Source organism: Empidonax traillii, unplaced genomic scaffold, assembly GCF_003031625.1.
Source record: "Empidonax traillii isolate 1590-97213 ecotype Southwest subspecies unplaced genomic scaffold, ASM303162v1 scaffold826:size277384, whole genome shotgun sequence".
NCBI lineage: Eukaryota > Metazoa > Chordata > Aves > Passeriformes > Tyrannidae > Empidonax > Empidonax traillii.
The window spans coordinates 126,342-151,988 of NW_020956019.1; the positions used below are offsets into that span (position 1 = coordinate 126,342).

General features: G+C 38.0%; 1 protein-coding gene across 1 annotated transcript in view; it reads left to right on the top strand.

Moving 5' to 3' along the window:
- USP45 (ubiquitin specific peptidase 45) overlaps positions 1 to 25,422 on the top strand; it is a 51,003-nt gene extending 25,581 nt beyond the window's left edge. The window contains 10 exon segments of the mRNA XM_027901950.1: positions 9,377 to 9,464; positions 13,700 to 13,781; positions 14,756 to 14,847; positions 16,863 to 16,919; positions 18,238 to 18,381; positions 19,597 to 20,266; positions 21,806 to 21,903; positions 22,257 to 22,343; positions 22,754 to 22,907; positions 24,041 to 25,422. Coding sequence (XP_027757751.1) covers positions 9,377 to 9,464; positions 13,700 to 13,781; positions 14,756 to 14,847; positions 16,863 to 16,919; positions 18,238 to 18,381; positions 19,597 to 20,266; positions 21,806 to 21,903; positions 22,257 to 22,343; positions 22,754 to 22,907; positions 24,041 to 24,174 — 1,606 coding nt within the window. The 3' untranslated portion in view covers positions 24,175 to 25,422.
- Positions 25,423 to 25,647: the final 225 nt, after the last annotated feature.

The window sequence follows — 25,647 nt, forward strand, 5'->3', positions numbered from 1 at the left end:
CATTCTCCGTAAAAACTGCTTCTTGAATCCTGCCAGAAAGTTGTGTTAATGAAGTAATCTTAGAGGCATGCTCTACTTGTGGTCTTCACATTGAATTAGCCCAAACTCTTTCTATTCAACAAGTAAAGTCCAAACAGGTTTCCTACAGAGATGGGAAGGTGAAAGCGTAAAAGGAAGAACTACACTGAAATAAAATGTTCGTATTTCAGAGAGATATATCAGAGAAAGACAGGACTGTTAACTGCTGGGGAGGAGGGCATGGGGAAAGACTTTTCATAGCAGTGGGTTGGGTTTATTTTTAGTATTAAATCTCAGCTATCTAGTTTTCTTTTATTTATTTTTTACATAAAAGTTTGCTGATCCCGGTTGCAGTCTCTTTTTTGTTTGTTTGTTTTTGTTTTGTTGGTGTTTTTGTTTGTTGGTTTAGGGTTTTTTTAAATTATTATTGTTATTTTTTTGTTTATTCTTTTCGCATCACAGGTCTTGCTGTCTCAGTGCAAGTATACAGTATATGACCATAACTTTCTTCAGTACAGAATTTATGAAGCAGATTGTGCAGATAGTATAGGATAAACTTGTCTGTGATACCAAGAATTGGACTCAGTGATCCAGGAATTGTCTTCCCAGTCCCAGCCTTTGCCATAACATTATTTTCAGTGGTTGCTTTTAGCTTGCAAAACATGGGGGGGATGCACGCACTGAGTGGTCATTCAGAATACAGATGTTTTACTTATTACTTAGCGTAGTCACTTCCTAGGTTTCTTACAGATGTGAGTGGTTGAAATGCTGAAGCTGTCAGCAGGTGATGGTATGCTGCAGTTCTTTATATACTTAGACCTACTTGATTTCTTATTAACGTTTTTCTCATGTGTAACAGAGGGCTGATCTTGTAAAAATGCTTACCTTTCTCAAATGACACAATTGGTTTCTATATAAAAAAAATATAAATTTTGATAAATTGGTATTGATGAGTTTGGATGGATTTTTGTTTCCTTTTCAATCTCCTAGCTGGATGGTGACATATTTTCATGTTGGATCAGTTGATCCAAGATACAGTAAAGGTAGCTGTATAATTTTAACACCTGATACTTGCCCTCATTTCCAGTTCAATGCTGGAATAATACTTATGAAATTTCTTTTTTTTAATGTATGGAGTTGCTTTTTTGGATGTCACTGTAGGACGTCAGGACTTGACTTGCTTCAGATGTTGCAGTATGCAAGAGTTTGAATGCTAACATTTGAACTGGGCATCCTTACTCAAAAATTGAAAGTGCTCAGAGAAAGAAGACCTAAGAAAAGCAGGCAGGAAGGAAGGGAGGCATTAAAAGGAGCAGGCAAAGGCACATAGGAGTGAGGTTAGGTGTGGGCAGAGAGCCTGTAAAGAAGGGCCTTGTTCAGCTGCACCTCTGGCCTGTCCTTTTGTGGGATCCCAAATCTGCAAGTGGATACATGTTCACTGCTCAAAAGCAGTAAGGGAACTGGAACACAGTCCTTTTCCACTGCACACTGCTTCTTTAAGAGTCTGAGGAGATCATGGAATGAAGTTCATAGTCTTGTGTATGAAAGGGGACCTGTGGGGCCTTTTTTAATGAATAACAGAAGAAAAAAATGATGCCGAGTGTTGATTTTATCAAGTGGTGGGGTAGCCAGGTTGAAGAAGGGGAGAAGAAGAAAAGGAATGGATGAGTCTTTCTATACAACTGTTTAGCGTCTGGTACTAATTCATCCACTGTTAATTTTGTTAGTGTTGCAGCTGTCAGATGTTTTGTGAGGACAGATTGTGAGCATAGCTACGGGGCCCTTCTGTTGGTTTTCCACTATGCTGAATATCAGGACTGCAGACTTCTGACTTATCTGGAGACTTAGTAACTAATGCAACACTGATATTTAAGAGGATATAAATTTTATTTCCTTTATTTTTTATGCCTGAATCATTTTATTGGTGGAAGAAAGCTTAGTTTTGTAGATCAAGGAAATGTTGCAGCATATAGGTGAGGAGTCCAGAAAAGAGTTACAGAATTTAGCTGCTTCAGACCTCCACCAAATAATTATCTGTATAGGTATTATACTGCTACATTACCATGAAGGAAAATACACTTTCCTAACAAAGGTTTTTTTGGTGGTCACAGTATCTACGTAGGTCTCACTTCCTCAAGGAGCATTCATCCTTTCTTCTCAGGTGCAGAAATTAGAACTCAAGCCAGAGGTGGGACTGACAGAATGGAGGTCATGCACGGTTAGGAGTGTTGATATTAATAGAACTATAGTTTTGGAGGGAAACCTAAACAATGCTTGGAGCATTCCACATGTATCACTTCTGAGAGGAAATGCTAAAGAAAACTAAGGTAATGTTGTACAAGACATACGGGGTGAAGGAAACAGGATTTTTCTCATTAATTATGAGTCTTTGAGCCTTTTCTTTTAAAATAATATTGCTGTAGAGAAAATACCTCTTTAGAAAAGATTTTCAGCTTGCTTATAATTCCCATTTGACTTTTACCATTGAAAAATAATAACAGCAGAACACATGGTTGATGTTTCCTTGACCAATTGTTAAGAATTATTTTGTGTCCCTGTCATGCCCTCCATGTCCCTTGCTGACGGTGCTGTGGTATGTTCAGGAGCTCCGACAGAGGTGATTACATCTTCTTCTCTGTGTGGCAGCAGTTGAGAGATTGCACGTCTTGTTTTTCAGAAAACTTTGTCAGAGTTTTCATGATTTTAGGAACAAGTTAACAAAGCTGGGCGGATAAAGTTTTTGAGTGCAAAGACGAATTGCATTTAAGAGTGTGCATTGGCAGGAATCATGTTCCAGAGTTTTGTGTTCACTTCTTCTACTCAGGGGGAAGACCTGTGCAGCATTGTGGAGAACACAAGTATTTGAAATGTGTGTGGTATTGGTGAGCTATGTAAGCAAAGCTTGTAGATCAAATGAAGGAGAAAACCAGTAATTTCATTAGGTACATTGGAGGTGTAGTCTCAGTGTAATGTTCATAATATCTAGAATTTAAGGAGAGGTAAGAAAAATAGGAAGCCTTGATGTCACTAGGGATTTGAATATTGGGAGCAGAGAACATGAAAAGAAGGCATGACAGTGAGAGAACACAGAAAATGATAGAAAATAAATTAGCTGTGCTTCATTAACTGACCTCATTAGAGTTCCAGTAGCTTTCTGTGAAACTGAAAGGCAACAGACTTAAGAGCTGGAGATTAAAAAAATGAGGTTTTTTTAACATTTCATAGGGCTGACCTGTGGAACTTGCTGTCACAGAGCGCTGTTGAAAATCTTAGCAGGACTTAAAGGCAGAAAGAAGAACTAAGACATTCATATAAAGAGAAAACTTTTTCTTAGAGGGATTATCTTGTGCATAAAGTCCTTCACTTGCCTACCAGCTGGTAGGAAGAAGTTTCCCCAGACAGATATTACCATTACTTCTTAAAAAGAGATGTGTTTTCCCTCTGACAGTTAAGTTGGAAATAGCTCATGGTAACATGTGAGCTGTTATGTCCATTCAGAGCTCCTTCTAACAAGTGCTTTTTACTGAGGTACCAAAGATCTGGTGCATTGCATGGAAGTGATGATGCCTCATTTTCTGTTTTGGGGGAAGGTGAGACAAAAAAGATTCAACAAATTGGCCAGCATGTCCCAAGGAGAGCTAAGAGCTGTCTATCCATGACCTCCAGATGTGCCTGGTGTTATCTGTTACTTACATATGGGGGCAAACCCATGTTTGGTTGGGGTTTTTCCTGCCAAGCACCTCCTATCAAGCAGAACTCTGTAGTGTATGTACTGCATTACTAAAGGGTTCCTCTGTGTGTTGCACTACTGGAAAAAAAAAATCAAATAGTATGCTCTGTTTCTGTGTCCAGGTACTTATTTCTGTTTCCAAAATTTTCCAAGGTATTAGGCTATCTTCTAAACAGAGATAGTAATTCTTGAAAGGATGATTTTGGGTGAGATTTTTATTAGAGACAGTGAAAGTGCGCCAGCTCTGAGCAGCATGACTGAATGACTGTAATAGTGTATCCTGGTTCTGCTTTCAAAGCATAGCTTAATTTCCCTCAAATTAATATAGTATAGGAATTAAAACTATCAGGGTATTTTTCTTTGAAAAATTATGTTATTACGTAGTTTTTGTTATTACAGCATTCTAGGAAGTAAATCATGAGGAGAAGTATTTTTTTAACTGACAGTCTAGCAATTACAACTGGTCTCCAGATGAGCAGCGAGAGGCTAGATAAGTAGTATGCTTGTAGATGTCACAGTTGTCCTTCACCACTTATGGCCATTAGCAGGAGTTCAACCTGTTCTGTCATTATCCTGCTGACACTGTACAACAGGTTGTATCGCATTGGCACTGGCTTCCATATGTCAGCACATCTGTGAGCGGTCAACCCAACCAACCATCTCCAAGTCCCCCACTTTTGCCAAGGATCTTGCTTGGAGCATATTTTCAAGGAGACGAGAGCACACATCTTTTAGTTGTCAGATTTCTGTGTATCAGCATGGATTAATTCTTTTTCCCCCCCCTCTAATACTGGTTTACAAATGTAGGAAGCTTCCAGTAAAATGCATTGCGAGCTGTGAAATTCCCTCCTTTTTATTGTTGATTTTTTGGTTTCTTTTTGTGGCTTCCCCCCAAAACAAATGCACTAATCTCAAATGTTTTTCCACAGAACATGAGATGGAATTATAGGCAACATTACATAGCATGCTATGTACATGAATGACTATATGTTAACTATTAACTATATGTTAAGCAGTGTTAACAGTGACATCGTTTGTCAGTTCAACTAAATGACTCAAACCTTACATAGAGTCTTTACAGGTCACTTTCCTTGCTGCTACACTTTTAAAGTGGTAGCTGTTAAATTACCATCATCCATGTTTCCATTAAAATTTAGGCATGTAGATTTAGTACAGGCACAGAGAAGCCTAAATAATCTTCCAGTCATAGATGCACCATGTGCTAGTAAAATAAAAAAAAAACCCAAATGACACACTGCCTTGGCTGAGTTAATTTCCTCCCTTCTAAGTTTAAGCTGTTAAAACTGTGTTGAACATACAGGTGAACTGTTTTACCTTGAAATATAAATTAGTACATTAGTTTTCATCTGAAGTGATTATTGCATGCTCATCAGTGGGAAGCTACACTGCAAACCATAAGCAGTAACAAAAAGTATCTGTGGCGCTTTTTGCATTGAAGATTTAGCTCTGAGGTGTGTTTACAGTGAAAAGAAACCTCCTGTAACAGTGATAGAGTTTTTGTTCACTTCTTTGTCAAGTAATTATTAATTTTTATTCTTTTTTACTGTAGTGCCTCTTGCAGAGGTCCTGCTTTTGTGGCCAAAAAATAATAAAAATCTCTATTAGTACCAGGATCCAGGATGTATATGTGCAAGGTTTTCTTGATATACACTGAAGCTATTAATGTATCTGTACTGTAGGAGATAGGCTGAATATACTCACTGATTCTCACTGTGTCAAGGAAACAAGACATTTCTGATAAATTAATGATAAAGCTCTGGCTAACTAATTAGATTTGTCAGAATTGAACTGATTTTAGCATCTGGGTTAAAAAAATAAGCTTATTTCAGGTTCCTGGACATTCAGTGAGGGAAAACTGTTTTAGCAAATTGAAAAGTGAAACTGTGGATACATGGAAACATGCATGCAGCTACGTATGTTATGTTTTTTTTAAATGGATATTGAGAGTTTTATTGGAGCCAAAATAAAGGTTCAGTGCTTCTCAGAAAGTGTTTGGGGTTTATAATCAAACTGATTGGAAATAGAACATTTGATTTTAATAGAAGAAAATATTGCATTTTAATTGTATTAAACAGAATATTTTTTAGGAAGAGTGTTGAGATTTTTAAAATCTGAAATTTAATTTTTTAGGTTGACCTGCTCATGGAAAAGAATTCACATTGAAAAGAATACTTAAAAAAATCACCCACTCTGCTGATTCCAGATTTTTTAGTGAGCCTCACAGTACAGCAGCATCATTAAATCATTTTTAACTAGGGGTATTGTCAACCTTGTGTCAAAAAGTAGACATAAAGTACAAATGTGAAAGTATCCTATTTGTAAATGTGAATATGTTGTTTTGCATATGCAGGTCCAGATTTATTCCACTTAATTTTAGGCACTGACCTTAGAGATCTGCCTTGTCACCTTCAGTCCTTCTCCAGTTACACCCCAAAGGGCCTCCAGTGAGCAGCTAAAAACTGAGAGCGTTGTATCCCTATCCTGCCTGTAGCCCAAGTATGCTGTGTCCTATCTTGGCATTTTGACATCTTGCCCAGCTTTACATTTTACTGTTGTAGGCACGTTGCACATCTGATGTGTTCTCTGAACTCCTTTAATTTCTCCTGTCCAAGACAAACCCAAGGAGCTTTAGTGTATGAGTGAGACAGAAGCCTCACCTTCAAGAACCCTAGAACAGCTGCAGAGCATGGCTGGGCAAGTGAGATCATTGTGCCAGGGGAAAATGCAGCTGCGTGTTTGCAGCTCCATGTACTGGTTAGCTGGAGCACACAATGAAAATGAAAACTAGCTCAGCGTGTGTTTAATAAAATTGAAGTAAGTGGTTGGTTTTTTCTGGCTGCTCTGCCGGTTTGATTAAAAAATTGCTGTTTGAGCTCTGCTAAGGGAGTTGTCCCCTGTGCTAAGTTTTGGAAGGGGTGCACGTGGTTACGCCTGCATGTGCTCTTCTCAGTCTGCGTCAAGAGTCGCAGCTGCCATTTGGTGGCATTACTGGAAATGCATAAACCCACCCATTCCAGTCCTGAGTAACATGCTGTGGTTAATGTGAATAGAGGTATGTTAATAGTGAATATTTATACAGTTTCATTTGGGGTTGCAAGAAGCTGGACATCAAAGTTGTTTATGAGGAGCCTTCTAGCGGTGGTTATCTTAGTAAAGGCAACACCTTAGGGATCTATTCAGGTACTTATAAGTCTATTTTTTGTGATTTCTGTGTAATCTATGCCTGGAAAATATTGTATTTAGAGTATATTTAGATGCTGTGAGTAGTAAAAAAAGGAATCACCTGTTTTCGAATAGCAGTGATTAAAACTACTGAATAGCTGTCTCATGAACAGACGCAACGTTACCCTGTGCAATTGGCTAAAAGATCACCAGTGTAAGTGGGAGTGTAGTCTGAAACAAATGATTTTCCTTTTTTGGCTTATGAGGGTTGTGTGGATGGTGCTGGTGATCCAAAAGGCTAGAAAAGAATCACCTTTCCTGTGGAGCCTTCAGTTTTTGTTTGTCCTGGATAGTAAAGTGCAGTGTTACAAACTTGGCTGGTGCCACTGTCCCTTCTGTGTCCTTGGGCTGACTCCTAAGTTGGCTCATCTCTGCTGGTGCCAGACACCACAGAGGACAGCAGCTTGGAGGACAGTGTAGTCAGAGAGGACAAGAGTGACACCAGATGTGTATTTTCTAAGGCGTGTAGACCCTTTTCTTTGAGACTTTTTATTTCTAGAGAAGAAAGGTTAGCAAGTACACTACTTTTTTTTTTTCTGAAAGAAGCTGTTGCAGCTGTTGAAGACTCTAAATTTTGCAGGTTCGTATTTCTGTTTAACATGAGTAGCCAGTAAATGAATGTAGTGATTTTAAATCACAGTAACAGTGTGGATTGTTCATGATCTTTCACGGTCCCTTTCAACCCAAATCATTCTATGAGCCTATGATTGGATTGGTTGTCCAGATAACTTGGTTTTGGTGCGCTCAGGCATTGCAAAAATGCTAAAATTTGTAATGTTTTTGTACAATTCAATGTACAGTGGGAACAAAATACTTGATATACTTGATTGTTTTGATGGGTGAGTAAAGCAGGTTCCTTTGAATTAGTGCTGAATGTTTATGAAATTTGAACATCTGTCATTTCAGGGCTTTTTGCTGTTAAAACCACATGGGTATACAATTCCCAAAAGCAGCTTTGAGGAGAGTTCAGACAGTGTTTAGCCAATTTATTATCTATCTTCACAAACCTGATAGTTTTGGAATTTGAATTCAAATTTATTGTCTCAGTTAAAATACCTGTGAAGAGATTGTCTCATTATTTTTGGTCTCTCTTCATTTTAGGTATGAAACTGTGTTTTGTTTGCTTCTGGTAATATTGCATGTTTTAATATGCATTTCAGATGTGTGAAGTATTGCAGTTTGTTAGGACAGGATTTTGGATGCAGATATTGCACGAATTGATAATTTATGATGCTAAAAGGTCCTTTTAAAACTTCTGTGAAAGAACTGTAAGAGTAACTCTTACCTGATAACAAAGGACTGCTTAACTCTTCCTACCCAAAGAAACCCAACACCAAACCCTGGCTTTTCTGATTAGAAATGCTCTTAGAAGGGAGATCCCTGGTTTAGAGCATTTATAGCTAATATATGTAATATTAGTTGAAGAAATTTAGCATAAATAAAAGAATAATTGAATACAGTGGAAATTACATGTATTAGGATACATATATCAGGATATCTTTCTATTATAATTCTCTTATAAGTTTTGTTAATAGTATTTGAAATCCATATACAATGTGATGTTTACCATCTTAACTCTCTGATAGTTTGGTAAGCTGCAGATTACTGCATTAATGGCCTGTGTAGCCATTTAGAAGAGATGGTTGTATATTTGTTTAAGTTGAGAAATTCTCCTTTGGATTCTGACACAGTTTTTGTTTGTTTGCTTGACGTATGGCCTTGTGACTTCCCTTTCATTTCAAGATTGTCTTTTTCCAGTTGAGATTATTGTGCTGTTTATGGTCTACTGTACATGGACTGTTTTGTGCACATTTGAGATTTCTGCTCAGTTGAGAAAAGGGTGAGATAGCAAGGGAGGCTAAGCACTTTGACAATCTTTCTGTCTCTTCCATGACATTGGGAATGTTTAGTGGTACAGAAGTACTGGTGTAGTCAGTCAGGGAAGTGCTGCTAGCATGGATGAGGCTCTACTGGCAAAGCTGTACTTTAGTCAAGCCATACTCAATAGGATTAAAATGTGACCCAGGTTAGAGTGCAGCCTTGTTGGTGTAATTGCTGCCTGCCACAGCAGGAGCTTCCTAAAGTCCCATGAGGTCCAGCAGGGATTGCACCTATTTGTGTCCCTGGCATCCAACAAGACTCTGCTGTAGACATTGTCTTGCCACTGGAACAGGCTCCCCGGGGAAGTGGTCACAGTGCTAAGCTTGATAGAGTTCAAGAAGCATTTGGATAATGCTCTCAAGCACATGGTGTGATTTTCGGGGTGTACTGTGCCAGGCCAGGAGTTGGACTTTAATGATCCTTGTGGGTCCCTTCCAACTCATCATGTTCTGTCATTCTGTGCCTTCTCAGGTAATTTTAAATTCTTTACTCTTTCTTTCATAGGGCTCCTCGATTTAAGGGGTTCCAGCAGCAGGACAGCCAGGAGCTTCTGCACTATCTGTTGGATGCAATTAGGATTGAGGAGACAAAGGTAATGTTTTTGTGTGTCTTTTTAAAGAACTTAATTGACTTTATGGTGAACTACTAGCCATTGTTTCGATGTTCTTCATGTTCCAAATGTTTGAAAGATGTATTTACTGAAGTAAGAGTGGCTATTTTTGTTATCTTGAGAAAAATGATTACTTTTTTTGAAAGATGATTTAATTATGTTCATGTTGATTTGTTAAAATTGTTGATTGGAATGGAAGTTTCAGTTACCAGTAGAAGGAGTATGGTAAGTAGAACGTGATAACTTTAGGAATCTGAGTTGTTTGCCTTTATTTAAAAAAAGAAAACTATGAAAAAAGGACATCTGAGGAGTCAAGAAAGTAAATACATAGGACCTCTGATCTAGCTGACAGAATTTTTATGCTTGGGAACAAAAATTAGCAGCTCCTAGCTGTGGCCTGCCCACAGTTTTAACTGAAAATTGTGGAAAAAAAAACCCCGAAGAAAAATCTTGAGAGATTTCTTGTATCTGTTGAAAGTGTGAAGAGCTCCTTGCTTTATAAATAAGGTGTTGCTTTTCTCTGCTTAAAATCTACATCTAAGTATGCTAAGTATAGAAGCAGTTCATTGTATTGAAAATGTCCTTGTGTGAGTTTTGTTGTTTCTTTTCCTTCATTACTTGTGCCTCTTGCATTGCTGGAAAAAAGTGTGTTTGCTTGCTGGAACGATCTTGGACCATATCAGATTTAATCTGCCTGACTTGGACCCTTCTTTTCAGATGCTGTTTAAGTAAATAGGCTTTTCTAAGCATCCTCTGAGGGAAGGCCTTAAATATCATACTGACCTGTGTACTTCCTCTTCCCTCTCATTAGTAACCTGATGAATGTCATGATCTTGAGTTGAATTGTCTCACGGATAAGATGTAAAGTTGTATCTGAGCCCAGTTTTGGGCACTAGAGTAGAACTGAACAAATCCCCATCCAACCAGAATACTAATATACATGGGCCAACCATGTCTTGAGGGGCACCAGGCAAAGCATTGCCAGCTGGTTGAGGGAGGGGATTGTCCTGCTCTGCTTTGCACTGGTGAGGCTCACCTTGAATATTGTGTGCAGTTTTGGGCACCACAATATAAGAAAGATACTAAGCTGTTAGAGAGTGTCCAAAGGAAGGCAACAAAGATGGTGAAGGGCTTGAGGGGAAGCCCTATGAGGAGTGGTTGAGGTCACTTGGTGTGTTCAGCCTGGAGGAGACTGAGGGGAGACCTCATTGCAGTTACAACTTCCTTGTGAGGGGAAGAGGAGGGGCAGGCACTGCATCTCTTCTCTGTGGTGACCAGTGACATGACCCAAGGGAATGGCCTTGAAGTTGTGTCAGGGGAGGTTTAGGTTGGATATTAGAAAAAGGTTCTTCACGCGGAGGGTGGTTGGGCACTGGAACAGGCTCCCCAGGGAAGTGGTCACAGCACCAAGCCTGACAGAGTTCAAGAAGTGTTTGGATGATAGTCTCAGGCACATGGTGTGACTCTTGGGGATGATCCCGTGCAAGAGTAAGGGTTGGACTCAATGATCCTCGTGTGTCCCTTCCAACTCAGCATATTCTGCAATTTTGATTCTGTGGTCTTGTTAGCAGCATACTTGATCATAAACAGAACTGATTTGCAAGGAGAAACAATTAAACCTTGACACTGGAAATTTTTAGAAAATTATGTCTTGAGCAGGGTGCTCAGCAGAAGCAGGTAATTTCAGTTAAAAAATGCTTGTCACGTTTTTTACAGCAGAAGGAAACTTTATTGGTTTATTTTTTGATTTTCATATTAAAAAAGGTGGAAACTGTACTTACTTGACAAAGGAGGATTCACAGAAAGTAGGATTATTACCACAACCAAGCTTCTTCTCCAGTAGGTGCTTGTGTTTCCCCTCAAGTCAGTCTCCTGCTTCACCAGTGGATGTGCCATCATTACGATAACCTGCATTCATATTTGCCTTTTGAATTTTGCCATTTATTATTAGAGAGCAGTGACAGCTGCAGTAGCTGCCTCAAAAGAGTGATGGAAGATGGTGAGAATTCATGGTGACCTTTTGGGCAGTATTTCTGCTGCCCCTTACCAGGCGGGGAGAGGTGGGTCCCACCCTGCCCTGCAGTTAAACCTCACAGCTGCCCTAACTATGGTTTACTGCAAACACATCTTTATCACCTCGGGGTGCTCTGCCACCAACAGTAGTAGGAAAAGCTCTCTCCCCCTTTCTCTCTCATTTTCTTTAAAGTATCCCTTGTTTCAGGTCTGTAGATGGCGCAAAACCAGCAAATATAAGGTCCGTGGTGAGCATTGGCCACCGTGCTGGCCGGACACAGGCAGGAGCCTGGCAGCTGCCCCTGTGGCCTCCTCACCTCAGTGGCTCTGGCTGCAGCAATGTGTTTGCCACCAGAACCCTGTGGCAAGGCTTACAGACGCTGACCTTCCTCTTTCAAGCTGCTTTTAAACTTTATGCTTGGAAGAAGGAACAGCCCTGCTGAAAGGTGACTGACCGCTTTGCCATCCACCTGTGAGGGCTGAACGTGGCCATCCTTGCTTCCCTAGCCCTACCAGGATTGTTTTTAAACCCTAAGCGTTTTGGTAAGAAATGATACATATGATACATAACATGACACTAGTTACAGGACCTAACCAAAAATCACTTTATATTTTTGTCTCTTCTCTTTGGTTTTGTGTCTTGTATCTGATACCAGTGCTATCCCTGTGAAAAAAAGTTAGAAAGTGTGTTTGTACACATTTTTAAGCTAAAAGCCTGGCAGTACGACAATAAAGATGACATAGCGTCTGCCGTTTCCAGCAATGTGGGCTGGAGATGGTTTCACACCGGGGCCTGAAGTGGCTGAACCCTGCTGCTAATTGATTAATGTCTGCTGCCATTGTCCACAGCACCCTGTCCATTCAAAGACTATGTCTTTCTTTGACCTAAATAAATGGTTCAACGCGCTAATCCCAACAAAAGGGTTGCTTATGGCCCTAAACCCATTTATGGTGCTCAACTTCATGAATTACCTATTGATTAATCCTTTTAGTATATTGTTGGCTTTAAGATGAACAAAGCTGAGCTTGGGGCAGCGGGAGTTAATTCACAAGCCAGGTCACATACTCATAAGGTCGGAGTATGACTGGTCTGATGGGTGCCTGAACTGCAAACCAAACCTCCAAGGCTGTCTGTCATCCTCACACTTTTGTAGCATTGTGGTCTGAAAGTGTACTTTGCTGCCTGGAAACAAGAGCCATTTATTAATCCTTTCCTGTTAGGACACAGGGTTTGAGTTGCTTGCAGAAAGTTGGGTATCATCATTTGTCTCTTAGGATGGTACTTTGCTCTAAGTGTGACTTCAGTGACACGTTTAATTAGAAATGTCATTTGCACACCAATGTGGGAGACTCGTACATGTTCCTAGAGTTTGTGGATCAGATAGCCAGTACGTTTGCCAAGAAAAGGGGAAGCACAGGTCATGCATGCTACACTTGTTCCCTGTCAGGGGACCTGATTCATCCTCCTGCTTCCCTCTAAGCAGCATGTCAAGTTGGGCTTTTTTACCAGCCAGTGCTGCTCTGCTGCCAGGGTACACCTCACAGCATCCCCTCACCCCAGGGCAGCTGAGAAACAGCAGGGGGAAGTACCCTGCATCTGGAGGGGCAGCTACAGCCCATCGCTTATGAAGTTGCTTATTTCTGATCCTTCTTTCAAAAATGTAGTTTTTAGGATTTTTTTGGAGCAAATATTAATAACATTTATATGGATTCACTTCATGGAAGTTTTCTGTCTCTTGTAAGGTTTTCTAACATAACTCTGGAATGTGCAGTGTTAGAAAATAAAGAGAAGTAATAAAAGTACTGCCCAAACACAGTCATTGAAGTCTGACTGTTATAAGGTCTTTAGCTGCCTTCAAGTGTGTTTTGTCTTAGTCATCAGTAATAATCCATTCTTCCATATATTTTTTCTCTCCAGTGGTGGAAGAAATGGACAGTACTTGTTCACTGAAAATTCCATTGTTTCTTGATAACGTATCAAGGGCGCTACAGTGGTTCTCTTTTTAAAGGAAAGAAGTTTTTGGATGGTTACCTACTAAAGTTAAGCTCATGTAGTTTTGACATTGTTAGTGAATAACAACAGTAATATGACAACATTAAATTATGATTATTTAATTCAAATAATACAAGATAAAATCTAATAATATACAACTATTTTTAGAATGCTTACTCTTAAAATACTTGTAATTTTTTTTTACTTACAGCGTATACAAAGTGGTATCTTAAAAGCATTTAATAACCCAACCACTAAGACGGCAGATGAAGAAACTAGAAGAAAAGTCAAAGGTATGCAAGTCTTTATTGAAAACTTCTAAAAACTCCCAAGTCTTTAAATACTATTTTCTTCATAACTGCTTATTGCAAACAGCAGTCCCGAAGTGCTGTAGTGAGCAGACATTTGTTCTGTGTTACTTTAGTGCCGCCTAGTGTGTACCCAAAGTACAGACAGCTTAGTATGTGCTGGCTTGCATCTTTGTATCCAGGATAAAGGCTCCCATGGTGTTAATAATGCATCTTTTAATGATAGGCAGAATTTAATTTTCTTTTTTAAAGTAGCCTGCTTCACATTTTTTGTACAGTCATAATTACTGTATCACTCAGAGAGGCCACTTCCCATAAAGAAACTGATTTCTGTCACTTGACTGATACTTTGAGCACTCTAAATACAACTACAAAGTAAAGAAGGCATGGTTTTGTTCAAAACGAGGTTTTAATCTTTTTGTGTATGTGTGTTTGCTTATTCAGTAGTTCTAATTTGGGGGATAATTTTTTTTTTATTAAAGTCTCAGTGATTAAGATGTTTTAAAAGTCACCCTTCCCAAATCTGCAAAAGATAAGGCATAGCAATGTATTAGACAAGGCTCTTGTTTATTTTTTTGGAGTTTTGTAGTTGAAAAAAACATTTAGAAGGGGTGACAACCTGTCTGCTACCCCAGTCTCTATATCAAGGCAATACAACAGTATGTATGCAAAGGGAAACAGATTTTATTTAAAAGACTTCTTCTTGAGAGATACAGTTTTATTATTCTGTTACATTAGGTTGGGAAGGGAAGGATAAAAGGGAACCTTCTCACTAAAATATTTTTAAATGTTGAGATAACACAGTATATGATGAATTAGTTATTGTATTGTGTTCTAAACATTTTGAATATGGTTAAAAATATGTTTTCATAATATATCTTGGAAAGAATTTTTTTGTACTTATAGTTTGGCATTGGATCTGTTATTTTTCACATTTAAAAAAGGCAATGTTTTTTCAGCATATGGAAGAGAGGGTGTGAAGATGAACTTCATAGATAGGATCTTTGTTGGTGAATTGACTAGCACTGTCATGTGTGAGGAATGTGAAAATGTAGGTATTCTGGAATTTGGTTTGATGTGGAATAGATCACATACTGGTTTGATTATGTTGTCTTGAAAGTATAAAATTGTGTTGCCAATTTTATACTTGTTTGTTTGTTTGTAAAAACAAGACTTTATTGAAAGTTTTTCATTTGAAATGATTTATTCCTTCTTAAAAGCATTATCCTCCCAAACCTAAGAAGAGGGGTCCTTTGAATTGAAAAAGGATTCAAGTACTGGGCTTGATTTTACATTTAACTTAAGGCTGGAGGTTCCAAATTCCATAATCATAAGTGCTATACCCCAATGCTACTTGATATTTTTAAAACACCTGCCTGTCTTAACACATAAATCCTCCTGCCTGCTCTTCTGGGATATACCTGAAAATTGGCAATTACTTAATTTGAATTAGTATGAGCGGGGAAATGCTGAAATTATTTCTTTTTCCTTGAAGTATGTTTTATAATTAACATAATAACCCCAATGAACAGCATATTCCTTTCATAATTAATATTACTGACATTTCATCATAAATGCTTTCCATGATCGTTATAATTTACTTTAAGTTTGAAAGAGAAAAATCTTATTTGCATGACTTTTCTAATTGAATGTTATATTTGTGTTTGGTTTTAAATGTTCTATTTCATATTATAGAGATTAAGTAAATTAATCAATCTGAAAAATTAAGCACAGTCGTGCAGTGCCAGGTAAACTTACCTGTGTGTGATGTGCAGATTACACTTCAATGTGCTACTAGTGTCAATGAAGAACTTTGACTATATAAAAAATAGAGGTTGTATGTATTTTGCACGTCTCATTTATTTTTGATGGATTCTTATATTCTACCTGCACAGGACTTGGGAATGTGCTAGCTGTAGCTCTTTGAGGAAGAGTTTAGCATTTATTTTCCTTTGCCTGCGCTGGCAAGATATTTTTGATTCATGTTCCTTCATGCAAACTGACACTTTAGAGGAACCCCTGTTTGAACATCGCCCCTCAGGCAGTCAGTCACCGTAGTTGCAATGCTTTTTATCTCATTTATTGCTTTACTGGAACCTAAACCATCCTGATTCCCTCGCACAACAGGTAAAAATAAGCCCGCAGTCCATATCAAATGTCCCAGGTGGAGGACAGGGTCACAAATACAAGACAAGGGACACAGTGATAGTAATTGAGGGCATGACTGTGTTCAGTGACTTAAATGTTCAACATGATTTTTACTGTGTTTTTTTTTTAAGGTTTTGTTTTTCACAGTCTTTCCAGAGGTAAGATAAGTCAGTTTTGGAAGGATTGAGGGCAGCAAGGGAGAGAGCTTAAGGAAGTTAGTGATAAAGGCAAATGGGAAGTGCTGGAAGAGATTGTCTTTAGGTATGCTTTGAAAGATATTTCCAGCTTATAGATGGCAAAATAAAGCCGCAGTACAAAAAAGAAGCTGGGGAGTTTTTTTAATTCCTTTTTCCCCAGTAACTGGATCTATTTTAACAATACTAGAGTATATTACAGTGTGAAAAAAATCTAACAAAGCTTTTAGCTGTAACCAGTAATATTGACTTAATCTTATCTGAGGCATGAGGTCAGAACCTGTCACTTAACTGTCACTAACCAGTCCCTGCTGTGCAACGGTGTACGAGGTCAAATGCCTGTGCAGAAGAGTCCAGAATCAGGAAACTCTAAAAGATAGCTTTCTGCAAATTTATACCACAAAGGCCCACGTGACTTGAAAATCTGTCTGAAGCTCAGAGAAACTGAGCACCAAACTACTTCTATGTCCAGTTCATGCCCAGGTGAATGGCCTTGCCCTTTGTGTCTGTATGCTGAAATTTTGTGCAGTGTTGGAAAGAAAATTAAAGCTAACATAAAAAATTTTTTAAAAAGTGGGAAGTTCTTCATTGTAGTTTGATACATCTCGTAACTAAGTAACTTCTTGTATAGTTTCTGATAATAAATTGATTAAATAAAGGGAGCTATGTACTAAACCTGCAAAATGTTCTTTGTGTTTAAATGCATTTTCTCTTTTTCTTCAAGATTTCAACAGTAAAAGAACCTTTCATTGATCTTTCACTTCCTATAATAGAGGAGAGGGTAAGACACAGAATATGTAATAAGTAACTATTGCTTCTAGTGGATTGTTTCTACATAACTTTATGAAGATATTTATGTATTTACACAGAGTTTTGATTTCAAGCCTAAAAATGTAACCTTGTCCATAAATACGAGTATTGCCATACATTTGTTCATTATAGGATTTTCTTTGTATGGATAGACATACAATATCTTAAGTACATATATTTTTAAATTAGTCCAAACTTGGACCAAATAACCATAGTAATTTACAGAATATATAGGTCTGAGATTAGCTTAATATAGTAGAATATACTTACATGAATAGAATGATTGTAAACTTTTTTTTGGAGGTTCAGCAAGTTAGATTCTCATCTGTTGGTTTGCACATAGAGAACTGGAGTCTCTTGGGCTGGAGTTTACCTACAGGATGAGACACTGTAAAAATGGATATTGGAATTTATTGATTCTGGTATTTTCAGCATTTCACAGAATACTTCCATTAGCTGTGGAGGAACTGCGTTCCTTTGAAGGCATCTACTCTGGTTTTGCAGGACTTGGGGTTTTCATTTGACAAAGTGGGGGTGGGTTGGGAGGGGTTCTTCCCCCATCCCGCATATATTCTTTATATATTTAAGGGAGAGTATTAATGTAGTATTTATTCCTGTATAAAATGTGTTCTTGTCCAAACAGCAGTTTTGCTCATAACAAATTCTCTGCCTTTGTCGGTGCATTGAGTGCAGATGCCGGTGGGAGTTAAAGCTTTAAGAACATTTTGTGTATCTGGGCTCTTGTGCTTCCTGGCTCCCATGTGTAACACGGGAACTCTGTGGGCTCTCTTTGGGAGCCATTTCTTTGGATGTTTGGCAGTTGCTGCACTTACTCAAGGACGGGCATCACTGTACAGTTGTTGCTTTCCTCAATTCAGACACACTGCTGCCAGTAATGTGATGGAGGGGGTGTGGCAGCTCCTTCACCGTGGCATAAGGTGGTTGGCTACACCAGAGACTGACTTACGGGAGCTGTGTCCCCTTTGATTAAGTCATATCTCGTACAGCTACGCACGTCCTTAGAAAAATAAGAGATTATTTTGTGTTGTATTATGTACAGGAATTTTGTATCATTCCTATTCCTTCTGCCTTTCAGTTGATCCTTCAAAGACTTTGACAGTGAGGTTATGATAAAAAAAGTTCGAAGGCAAGTTAATTGGTTTTATGTAGGTCACTGTTTTCTAAAGTAAAGGAAAAAAAACCACCACCTACATTCATCTCTTCTGTACGTTGCAAAGGAATACAAAATTGACATAGTGCCTGTCCTAATTTTCTGTCTAATTTCTTAGGTTGCAAAACCTGTGCCTTTGGGAAGAACAGGTAAAGGTAAAAGTGTACAGGAGGCAGATCTTGGTCAGTATAACTGTTCTTCTATCAGTACACTGAATAATCAACCCAAAATTGTCAAGAAACACACTTTAACAAAAGATAAGGTAAGAACTTACGCACACTAACCAGTCATCTTGAGTTTATTCTGAAGTTTCTAGGGCAACTGGGAATTTCTAGGGAATTTTGCTAACCTATGAATGGGGGTTTTTTTGTATATATGTTGTTGATATAAACTTGTTTTAAAATATTTAGGTCATTACTAGAAGTGTGAGAAATGACAATCATTGGTAACTGTTTAGTTTTCAGTTACAGGGTTTCCTTTGTGAGGAAAAAAAGTCTGCAAACTAGTTTCAATTCATGTTGATTTTGGGACTATTGCAAGGGTCTGTGCCCAGTTGGGAACCATAAAAACTCTTCTTAATCAGGTCCTAACACATTAAATACATGTGAAGAAAAAATACAACAGAATGACTATATAAAAGCATTCTAAGAGAAGAGAATCAGACAGAAGTACAAAAAGGGCATGGGATATAAACAAAGGAAAGGATGGAAAGAAGTAGTGCAGAAACTGATTGTTGTAGGAGAAAAGGCCTACAGCTCAAACTACTGAGGTGAATGGAAGGATTCCCACTAGCACCACTGGAATTTTCATCCAATTGAAATAAAGGAAAAAACAAAGGGGAAGGGAAGTTGCTAGTTTATGTTGAAAAGTAGCCAAACAAAAGAAGGAGAGAAAAGAATCGTGAACACTTTTTATCTAAATCACTTTTTATCTAAAGGAGTAGTTTTCTGCGGCAGCAACCTTTTTCTTTCTTCTTGCAATCTTGATTTTAAAAATATCAACTTCAGGTAATATACAAATTAGCAAACATCCTACAAGGGATGCTTTAGTTAATTCTACGGCAATGCCTACAAGGTGAGTTGAATTTTCTTCTGGAGCCTCTCATTGACTAAGGCCTCTGACGGGAGGACTAGCTTAAACTTGGGAACCTTTTTTAAATCAGATTAAGTGAATAACACTTCAGGCGTGCCATCCACAGCTGTCACAAAGTGAGTTATTAGTTGTGGGAAGTATTGATCTCACAGTAAGTATAATGCTCTTAGCTGAGTGGGATGTAGGTTTCTAATCCTAAATCAGTTTAAAAAGATCTTAGGGAAATAGACTAGCTTAAACATGTGAGAGGTGGAGCATATAAACCAATATAAACCCCAATTAATTTGCTTTGAATTTGTCATGTTTCAAAAGATATGATAGATTACAAATCTATTTTCTGAATGGATTACTTTTATTACTGAAATAATAGTGCCATAATTTACAGAACCAATTGAACCATGAGAGACGGCTTGCCAGAAAAGCTTCCTCGAAGGAAGGAGAAAGAAGTCCTGTTATCATGCAGGAGAAAACCAAAAAGCTTGAGCTGGAAGGTAGCTCTGGTGTCCTGTACTCCAAAGACACAACTGCTGACTCAGCTGTCAATGGCAGTCAGACGGAGGGCAGTGAGAAGGAAGCCAGCCGCTCTGAAAGCAGCTTTGATGCTGACAGTGAAGCCTCAGAAAGCGAAAGTGCTTCTAAGCAAACAACTTTGAGCCCGTCCAGCCACACGTCTGGTTTGCATGTCAGCCACGTAAATGTTAAAATGCCACACAACATGCCAAGTGACAGTAATGAAGAGGTGATTTCCAGTGCCATATCCAAACTTGGCTTCTGTGATCCAATAAATGAAGATAAAAAATCGAGCCGTGGAGATCCAGCGTTAGGTTTATCAAATAATTCCATGTTCTCAGTAGACAAATCTTCACTATCCCAAACCCCTCAAAATGCTTTCCAGACGCTTTCCCAAAGCTACATAACTAGCTCAAAGGAATGTTCTGTTCAGTCCTGCCTTTACCAGTTCACCTCTGTAGAGCTCTTAATGGGGAACAACAAGCTTTTATGTGAGAGCTGCACAGAAAGGAAACAGAAGTATCAGAAGAAAACCAACTCCACAGGTAAAGTGCTTGTACCCCTCTGGACAATTCCCAGCATTTCCTCCCAAAACCTCTGCGCTGGCTGCTGTTCCATTGCTCCATCACAGGCCTCCCCCCATTGTGGCTAATTAGAAAATGTCTCCCCAAGCAGAACTTGCTTGTAACAACTCAAAACTTCATCAGGCAATGGCAACAAAGCTAAATTTTGTATTAGAACATAATCATAGATGCAATGTAAAATTTATTTTGCATCTTCATTCTATCCAAGATTAGGAATTTAAAGATGACCATAAACTGAATACGTGCATTGCCTTATACTAATCTTTGCTGCTATTTCTGTTCCTTACAATCCTTGAAGCTCTGAAATAAGTGCTGTAATATTCAGCCCCAGTAGCTTATACACTCAGGGAAGTAATAGTATTAAGTGTGGACAAGGGGCAAAAAAAGACACTTGTAATGAAGAGGGGGGGGGGGAAAAACTTCCAAAGATTTGTACGAATGGAGATGAGAGACAGGTACCTTCTTGTGACAGTGTTTTCCTTGACGTTTGTATAGCCCAAGCAGACCATTAGAGTTCACTGAGTAAGAAAAACAATTTAATGAAAAATAAACTTTTTCAAAAGACTGGAGGATTTTTTTTTAATGTATAAATATTCAGAAGGATAAAAAATTAAGCTCTTGTGATTATTTGTAAATAAAATATAAAGGGATGTCTTATAGTAACAAAAATTTGGCCATTTGCTCTACAGTTGTAGATATCTGTAGAGATACAAGTTAAGCATCAGTAAAATCAGAAAAATTAATCTAAACATAGTATTTTATAATCATTAGAATGATTGGACTGCAAGTGCTGTATAAATAGAACTTTGGTTCCAGGGGCACCATGAAATATGGAAAAGGAACATCAATTTACAATTAATCATCATTTATTTTTTCCTTCTAAAACAAAAGATGTAAGAAGTTGCTTTGACATGAAATGCTCCATTTTACCTCAAATGAAATATTTTCCTTTGAACATGTATAGAACTAGTAAATTAATTAATCTTTTCAGCAAAAATAAATGGTGATAGCATGTGCCTTTTTACTGAGTAGCTAACCCCTGAGCTACTTTTGGTAAGAGCCCTGTGTTCAATGTCTTCTGCACCATAGGGGGACTGGAGTCCACATGTCCCAATCCTGAGTGCTTAAGCTAAGGACACCCATGCCTTCTGGTTTTTGTCCAGGGATCATCCGTCTGTTTCAGGTTTTAACAGAAAAGTTGGTTGCTGTAGTAACAGGCAATGTAGGTATCTCAGTGTGCAAGATGACCTAGGCTCCCAACTTTTGATCTGATTTGCACAAGACTGGCTAAAATAATCCTCAGATTTGGCAGATTATGGTTATTAATAACTAGAACAATGAGAAAATGTTTCTGTTACTCTACAAAATTTCCCTTGTATTTTATATAACAAGTACAAAATCATCGCTACATAGATCTATTCTGACAGATGTTAAAAATACTTTAAAAACCCCATGTGACTGCCTTCACTTGACAAATTATTTTGATACTCATAAATACAGAAAAGAAAATGGAAGGTGTCTACACAAATGCTCGGAAGCAGCTTCTGATTTCTTCAGTTCCTGCTATTCTTATTCTCCACCTGAAAAGATTTCACCAGGTAAGAGGCTAAAACCCTCTTGTACATTCCTCTGCCCCACTGGTAGACAAGCAGTTCTTGAAATGTTGTTTTGCATAGTGATACTGGCTTTTTATAAGGATAGCTGGCAGAACCTGATAGAAGATGAAACATGCTGGTGGTTTTTGTGATTGTTTTAACACCTCCAGGGAAAGGTGTCCATCATGTTTATGTGTAGCAACATGGTATTGAAAACATAGAAAAGAATGTTTAAATCGGTTACAATCTTACTCTTGGATTTGGTTAATTTTAATAGTATAGTGCTACACCTTAGCTTTAAAAACTTCTAGTAAAGATACATATTTTACAGTATTTTTTTTTCTTTCCTTTTGAAGGCTGGTTTGAGTCTACGGAAAGTAAATAGGCATGTGGATTTCCCACTGATCTTAGATTTAGCACCATTTTGTGCTGCATCTTGCAAGGTACTCATTTCAAATCTTTATTTTTATTGTACTTCAGGAGTCGTTGTCTGACCACAAGTAAAACTGGACTGATGATGATGATGGTGATGATTCCTTCCTTTCCTAGGGACATTATAGAGTGAATTTTTCACAGAGATTTTGAGATCAAAATGTAACTATTTGCAATTCCATTCATATCAAGAATATCACAGTGTTAACTAGTATTAGTTAAGCTATGGTGCCCTGATGATGTTAGTGTATCTAACAGCATTAAGGACAAGTATTATTGCAAAATATAACAAAACTCAATTGTAATGCTGTAGGTGTCTGTTTTCTTCTTTTGAAGTAATACAGTTGATAGCTAGTTAAAATGCCTATAAAATTCACTGTGAAACAATTGACCTTTGTTTTCTGCAATTCTGGGAATGCAGAATGTTACGGATGGCGCAAGAGTGCTCTATAGCCTTTATGGAATAGTGGAGCACAGCGGGTCAATGAGAGGTGGTCACTACGCGGCGTACGTGAAGGTCAGGACATCCTCCAAGAAATTACTAGAGCATATTTCTACCACTAAGAATGTTTTGGGTATGTACAAACATAGCCTTCTTTCTCTCTCTCTCTGTAAAACCAAAAACAACCACTGTCCACAAGGATTTATAGCAAATAATTTTTTTAGCTCAGACTATTCTGTGATGTTTAGAGAGTCGTAGAAACCCATCCCTGAAAGTGTTCAGTGCCAGGCTGGGTGGAGCTCTGAGCAACCTGGTCTAGTGGAAGGTGTCCCTGCCCTTGGCAGGGGTGTTGGAACAAGATGATCTTTAAGGTCCCTTCCAATCCAAACCAACCTATGAATCTATGAATTTTTCTTCTTTTGTTGCACCCAGTACATAACCTACTTCTGCTACTAATTCCACATAGAGCTGAGTGAATAATGGAGTTTTGATTCAGTTATTAAACAGACAATTTATAGAAAACTCTCCTCTCTTTCCTAGCCAAAATAATATGCCCAGATGAATAGTTGTGCCTGGTAAAATGTAATTATTTGGCATATTTGGTATTTGAAAATATTTTAGTACAAGAATCAAATCCATGACATTAAATTAAATTAAACTTTCCAAATATTTGGGCTTTTTATGTATTTTAGCATTAGACATTTTTTAATGCTTAAACTGGAATCATCTGGATTAATGTGAACAGGAAGAAGCTTTTTCATGGAGGATACAAGATTTAGTGGAGGGTTTCTAATGGTGTTTTGAGAACAGCATACTAGTTCTTATTAATATTTTTTGGGTATATAGAATGAAATAAGATTCCAAGATAGAATCTGTTAGTGAAAGATTTGTTGAGGCAAGAATATGTTAAGCCAACCAAGTTAAGTAAATCTATTTACTATTTCCCTTCTTGGGGAGGAGTGAGAACCAAGCATTATCCTGTCTATCCTATGTGGTATCACTTTGCATTTGAAGCTCATTTCCCAGAAAGACAAGCTTATACATTATTTTTGAAACCAGAGTTTCCTTCAGTCTTATGCTTGTCTTGCATTGATTATTGGAACAGACTAGATGTTTTTGTGTTCTTAATTTCACACTGGTCAGCTTTTGAAATAAAATGAATGCTTGGGGGTTAGAAGCTTCTCTTGCTATTTGAAATAATCCATTGTATGTGTTTGATGACGTCTTGAAAGACAAGAAACAACTTCTTTTGCTTCTGCATTTCAGGTTTAAAAGAAGCCATGGGAGCATCAGGAGGACAGTGGGTGTATGTTAGTGATGCCCATGTTCAGATGGTTCCAGAATCAAGAGTACTCAGTGCACAAGCATATCTACTTTTTTATGAAAGATTATTACTATAATTCTTAACAATTTAATTTCAAAGATGGCAGTGGGTTTATCTTATTTAAAGCTGCAGTGGTAAGAGTACCTGTAAATATTGTGCCTTTATCTTGTAGAGAATTTATCATCTGTTGGCTCTGAAGTTTAGTCAAGCTATTATAAATATCTGAATGGTTCTTTTAAAGTAAGCACTTTGCCAAATTCCTGAGTTCATTAAAATACAGTACCGTTAGAATGTAAGATTATGTCCTATCCTACTGAGGTCTAAGGAAAGTTTGTTTTTGATTATGAAAAAGATAAGCTTTCACCCATAGTTCTAGAACAGCTGAGAATAGAAATACTGGTAGCGTTAAGTGCCTGGATTTGCTGGTGTACAGTAACAGTACAAAGTATTTCAACTTTCTGTGATCTAGTCCAGATCCTTCCCATCACTGGGTTGGATGTCAGCTTGTTAAGATTTCTGCAACCAAGAACTTGTCAAATAGTATCACTTCCGTGTTTAGTAATTGGAAAGCAGAGTCCTTCCAGAATGGAGTAACAACAGCTGTCTGGGTAATACTTCAGTGAACTTTCCTGGTAAGACCTGGGAATAGATTGGGAAAACATGGTTTCTACAAAGTGACAGTGAATCCTTAGATACCCAGTACCCTTTCAGCTGTCTCCAACTGGCACTGGTATAGCAATGTACTCCTCTTTCAATATAATATGTACTTGGTGTGCAGACGTATATTTTCTGAGGCATATACACACACCAAAAACCATCACTATATATTCCCATTCTACCTAGTAGGAAAGTGATTTACAAATACTTCTGTATTTAGTAATTTTTCAACTCCATAATTATTACAGTGTACAGCATATAAGCTTGTATATGTACAGAGTTTAAGCATAACTTGGTAAATTCTGTTACTTTTGGTTCCAAACGTGAATTTCTTTATCTGTTCCTGAACACTTTTCTCACAGGAGGAATAAACTATAAATTATTTTTGCACTGTGCGTGTGAGTTGAACAGTAAATTATGACTTTTGCCCTCTGGACTTCTTTTTGTCAGCTGTGGGGGATAGGAGGTGTCCTGGTGGCAACTGGTTTCTGTAGAGTGTTTTACTGCCCTGGTTTGAGTTGCTCCTTCTTTTGGTAATTTCTCATTTCCATCCCAGTGAGTAGTAAATACATTTTAGGGTAAAGATCTGATGACTACTTTGAAGCTATGTGGTAATTAACTTATTTTATAAGCACTTACTTAAATACAAATTATTTCTGTAACATTTCCATTCTGTCTGACTTGCTCTTTGGTAGAGAAAAAAACCTATGTTTATTTCTGCTTACTGTTTTCATTTATGGACATGTGAGGGTTTTTTTGGGTGGGTTTGGGTTTTTTTGTGGAAAACAAACAAACAAACAAACAAAACCAAAAACCCATGCCATCCTTACATCTCTACCATGTGTTGTGATACCTACCTGCCTGACTCTCTTGTTCTCTAGTTCTGTTTCAG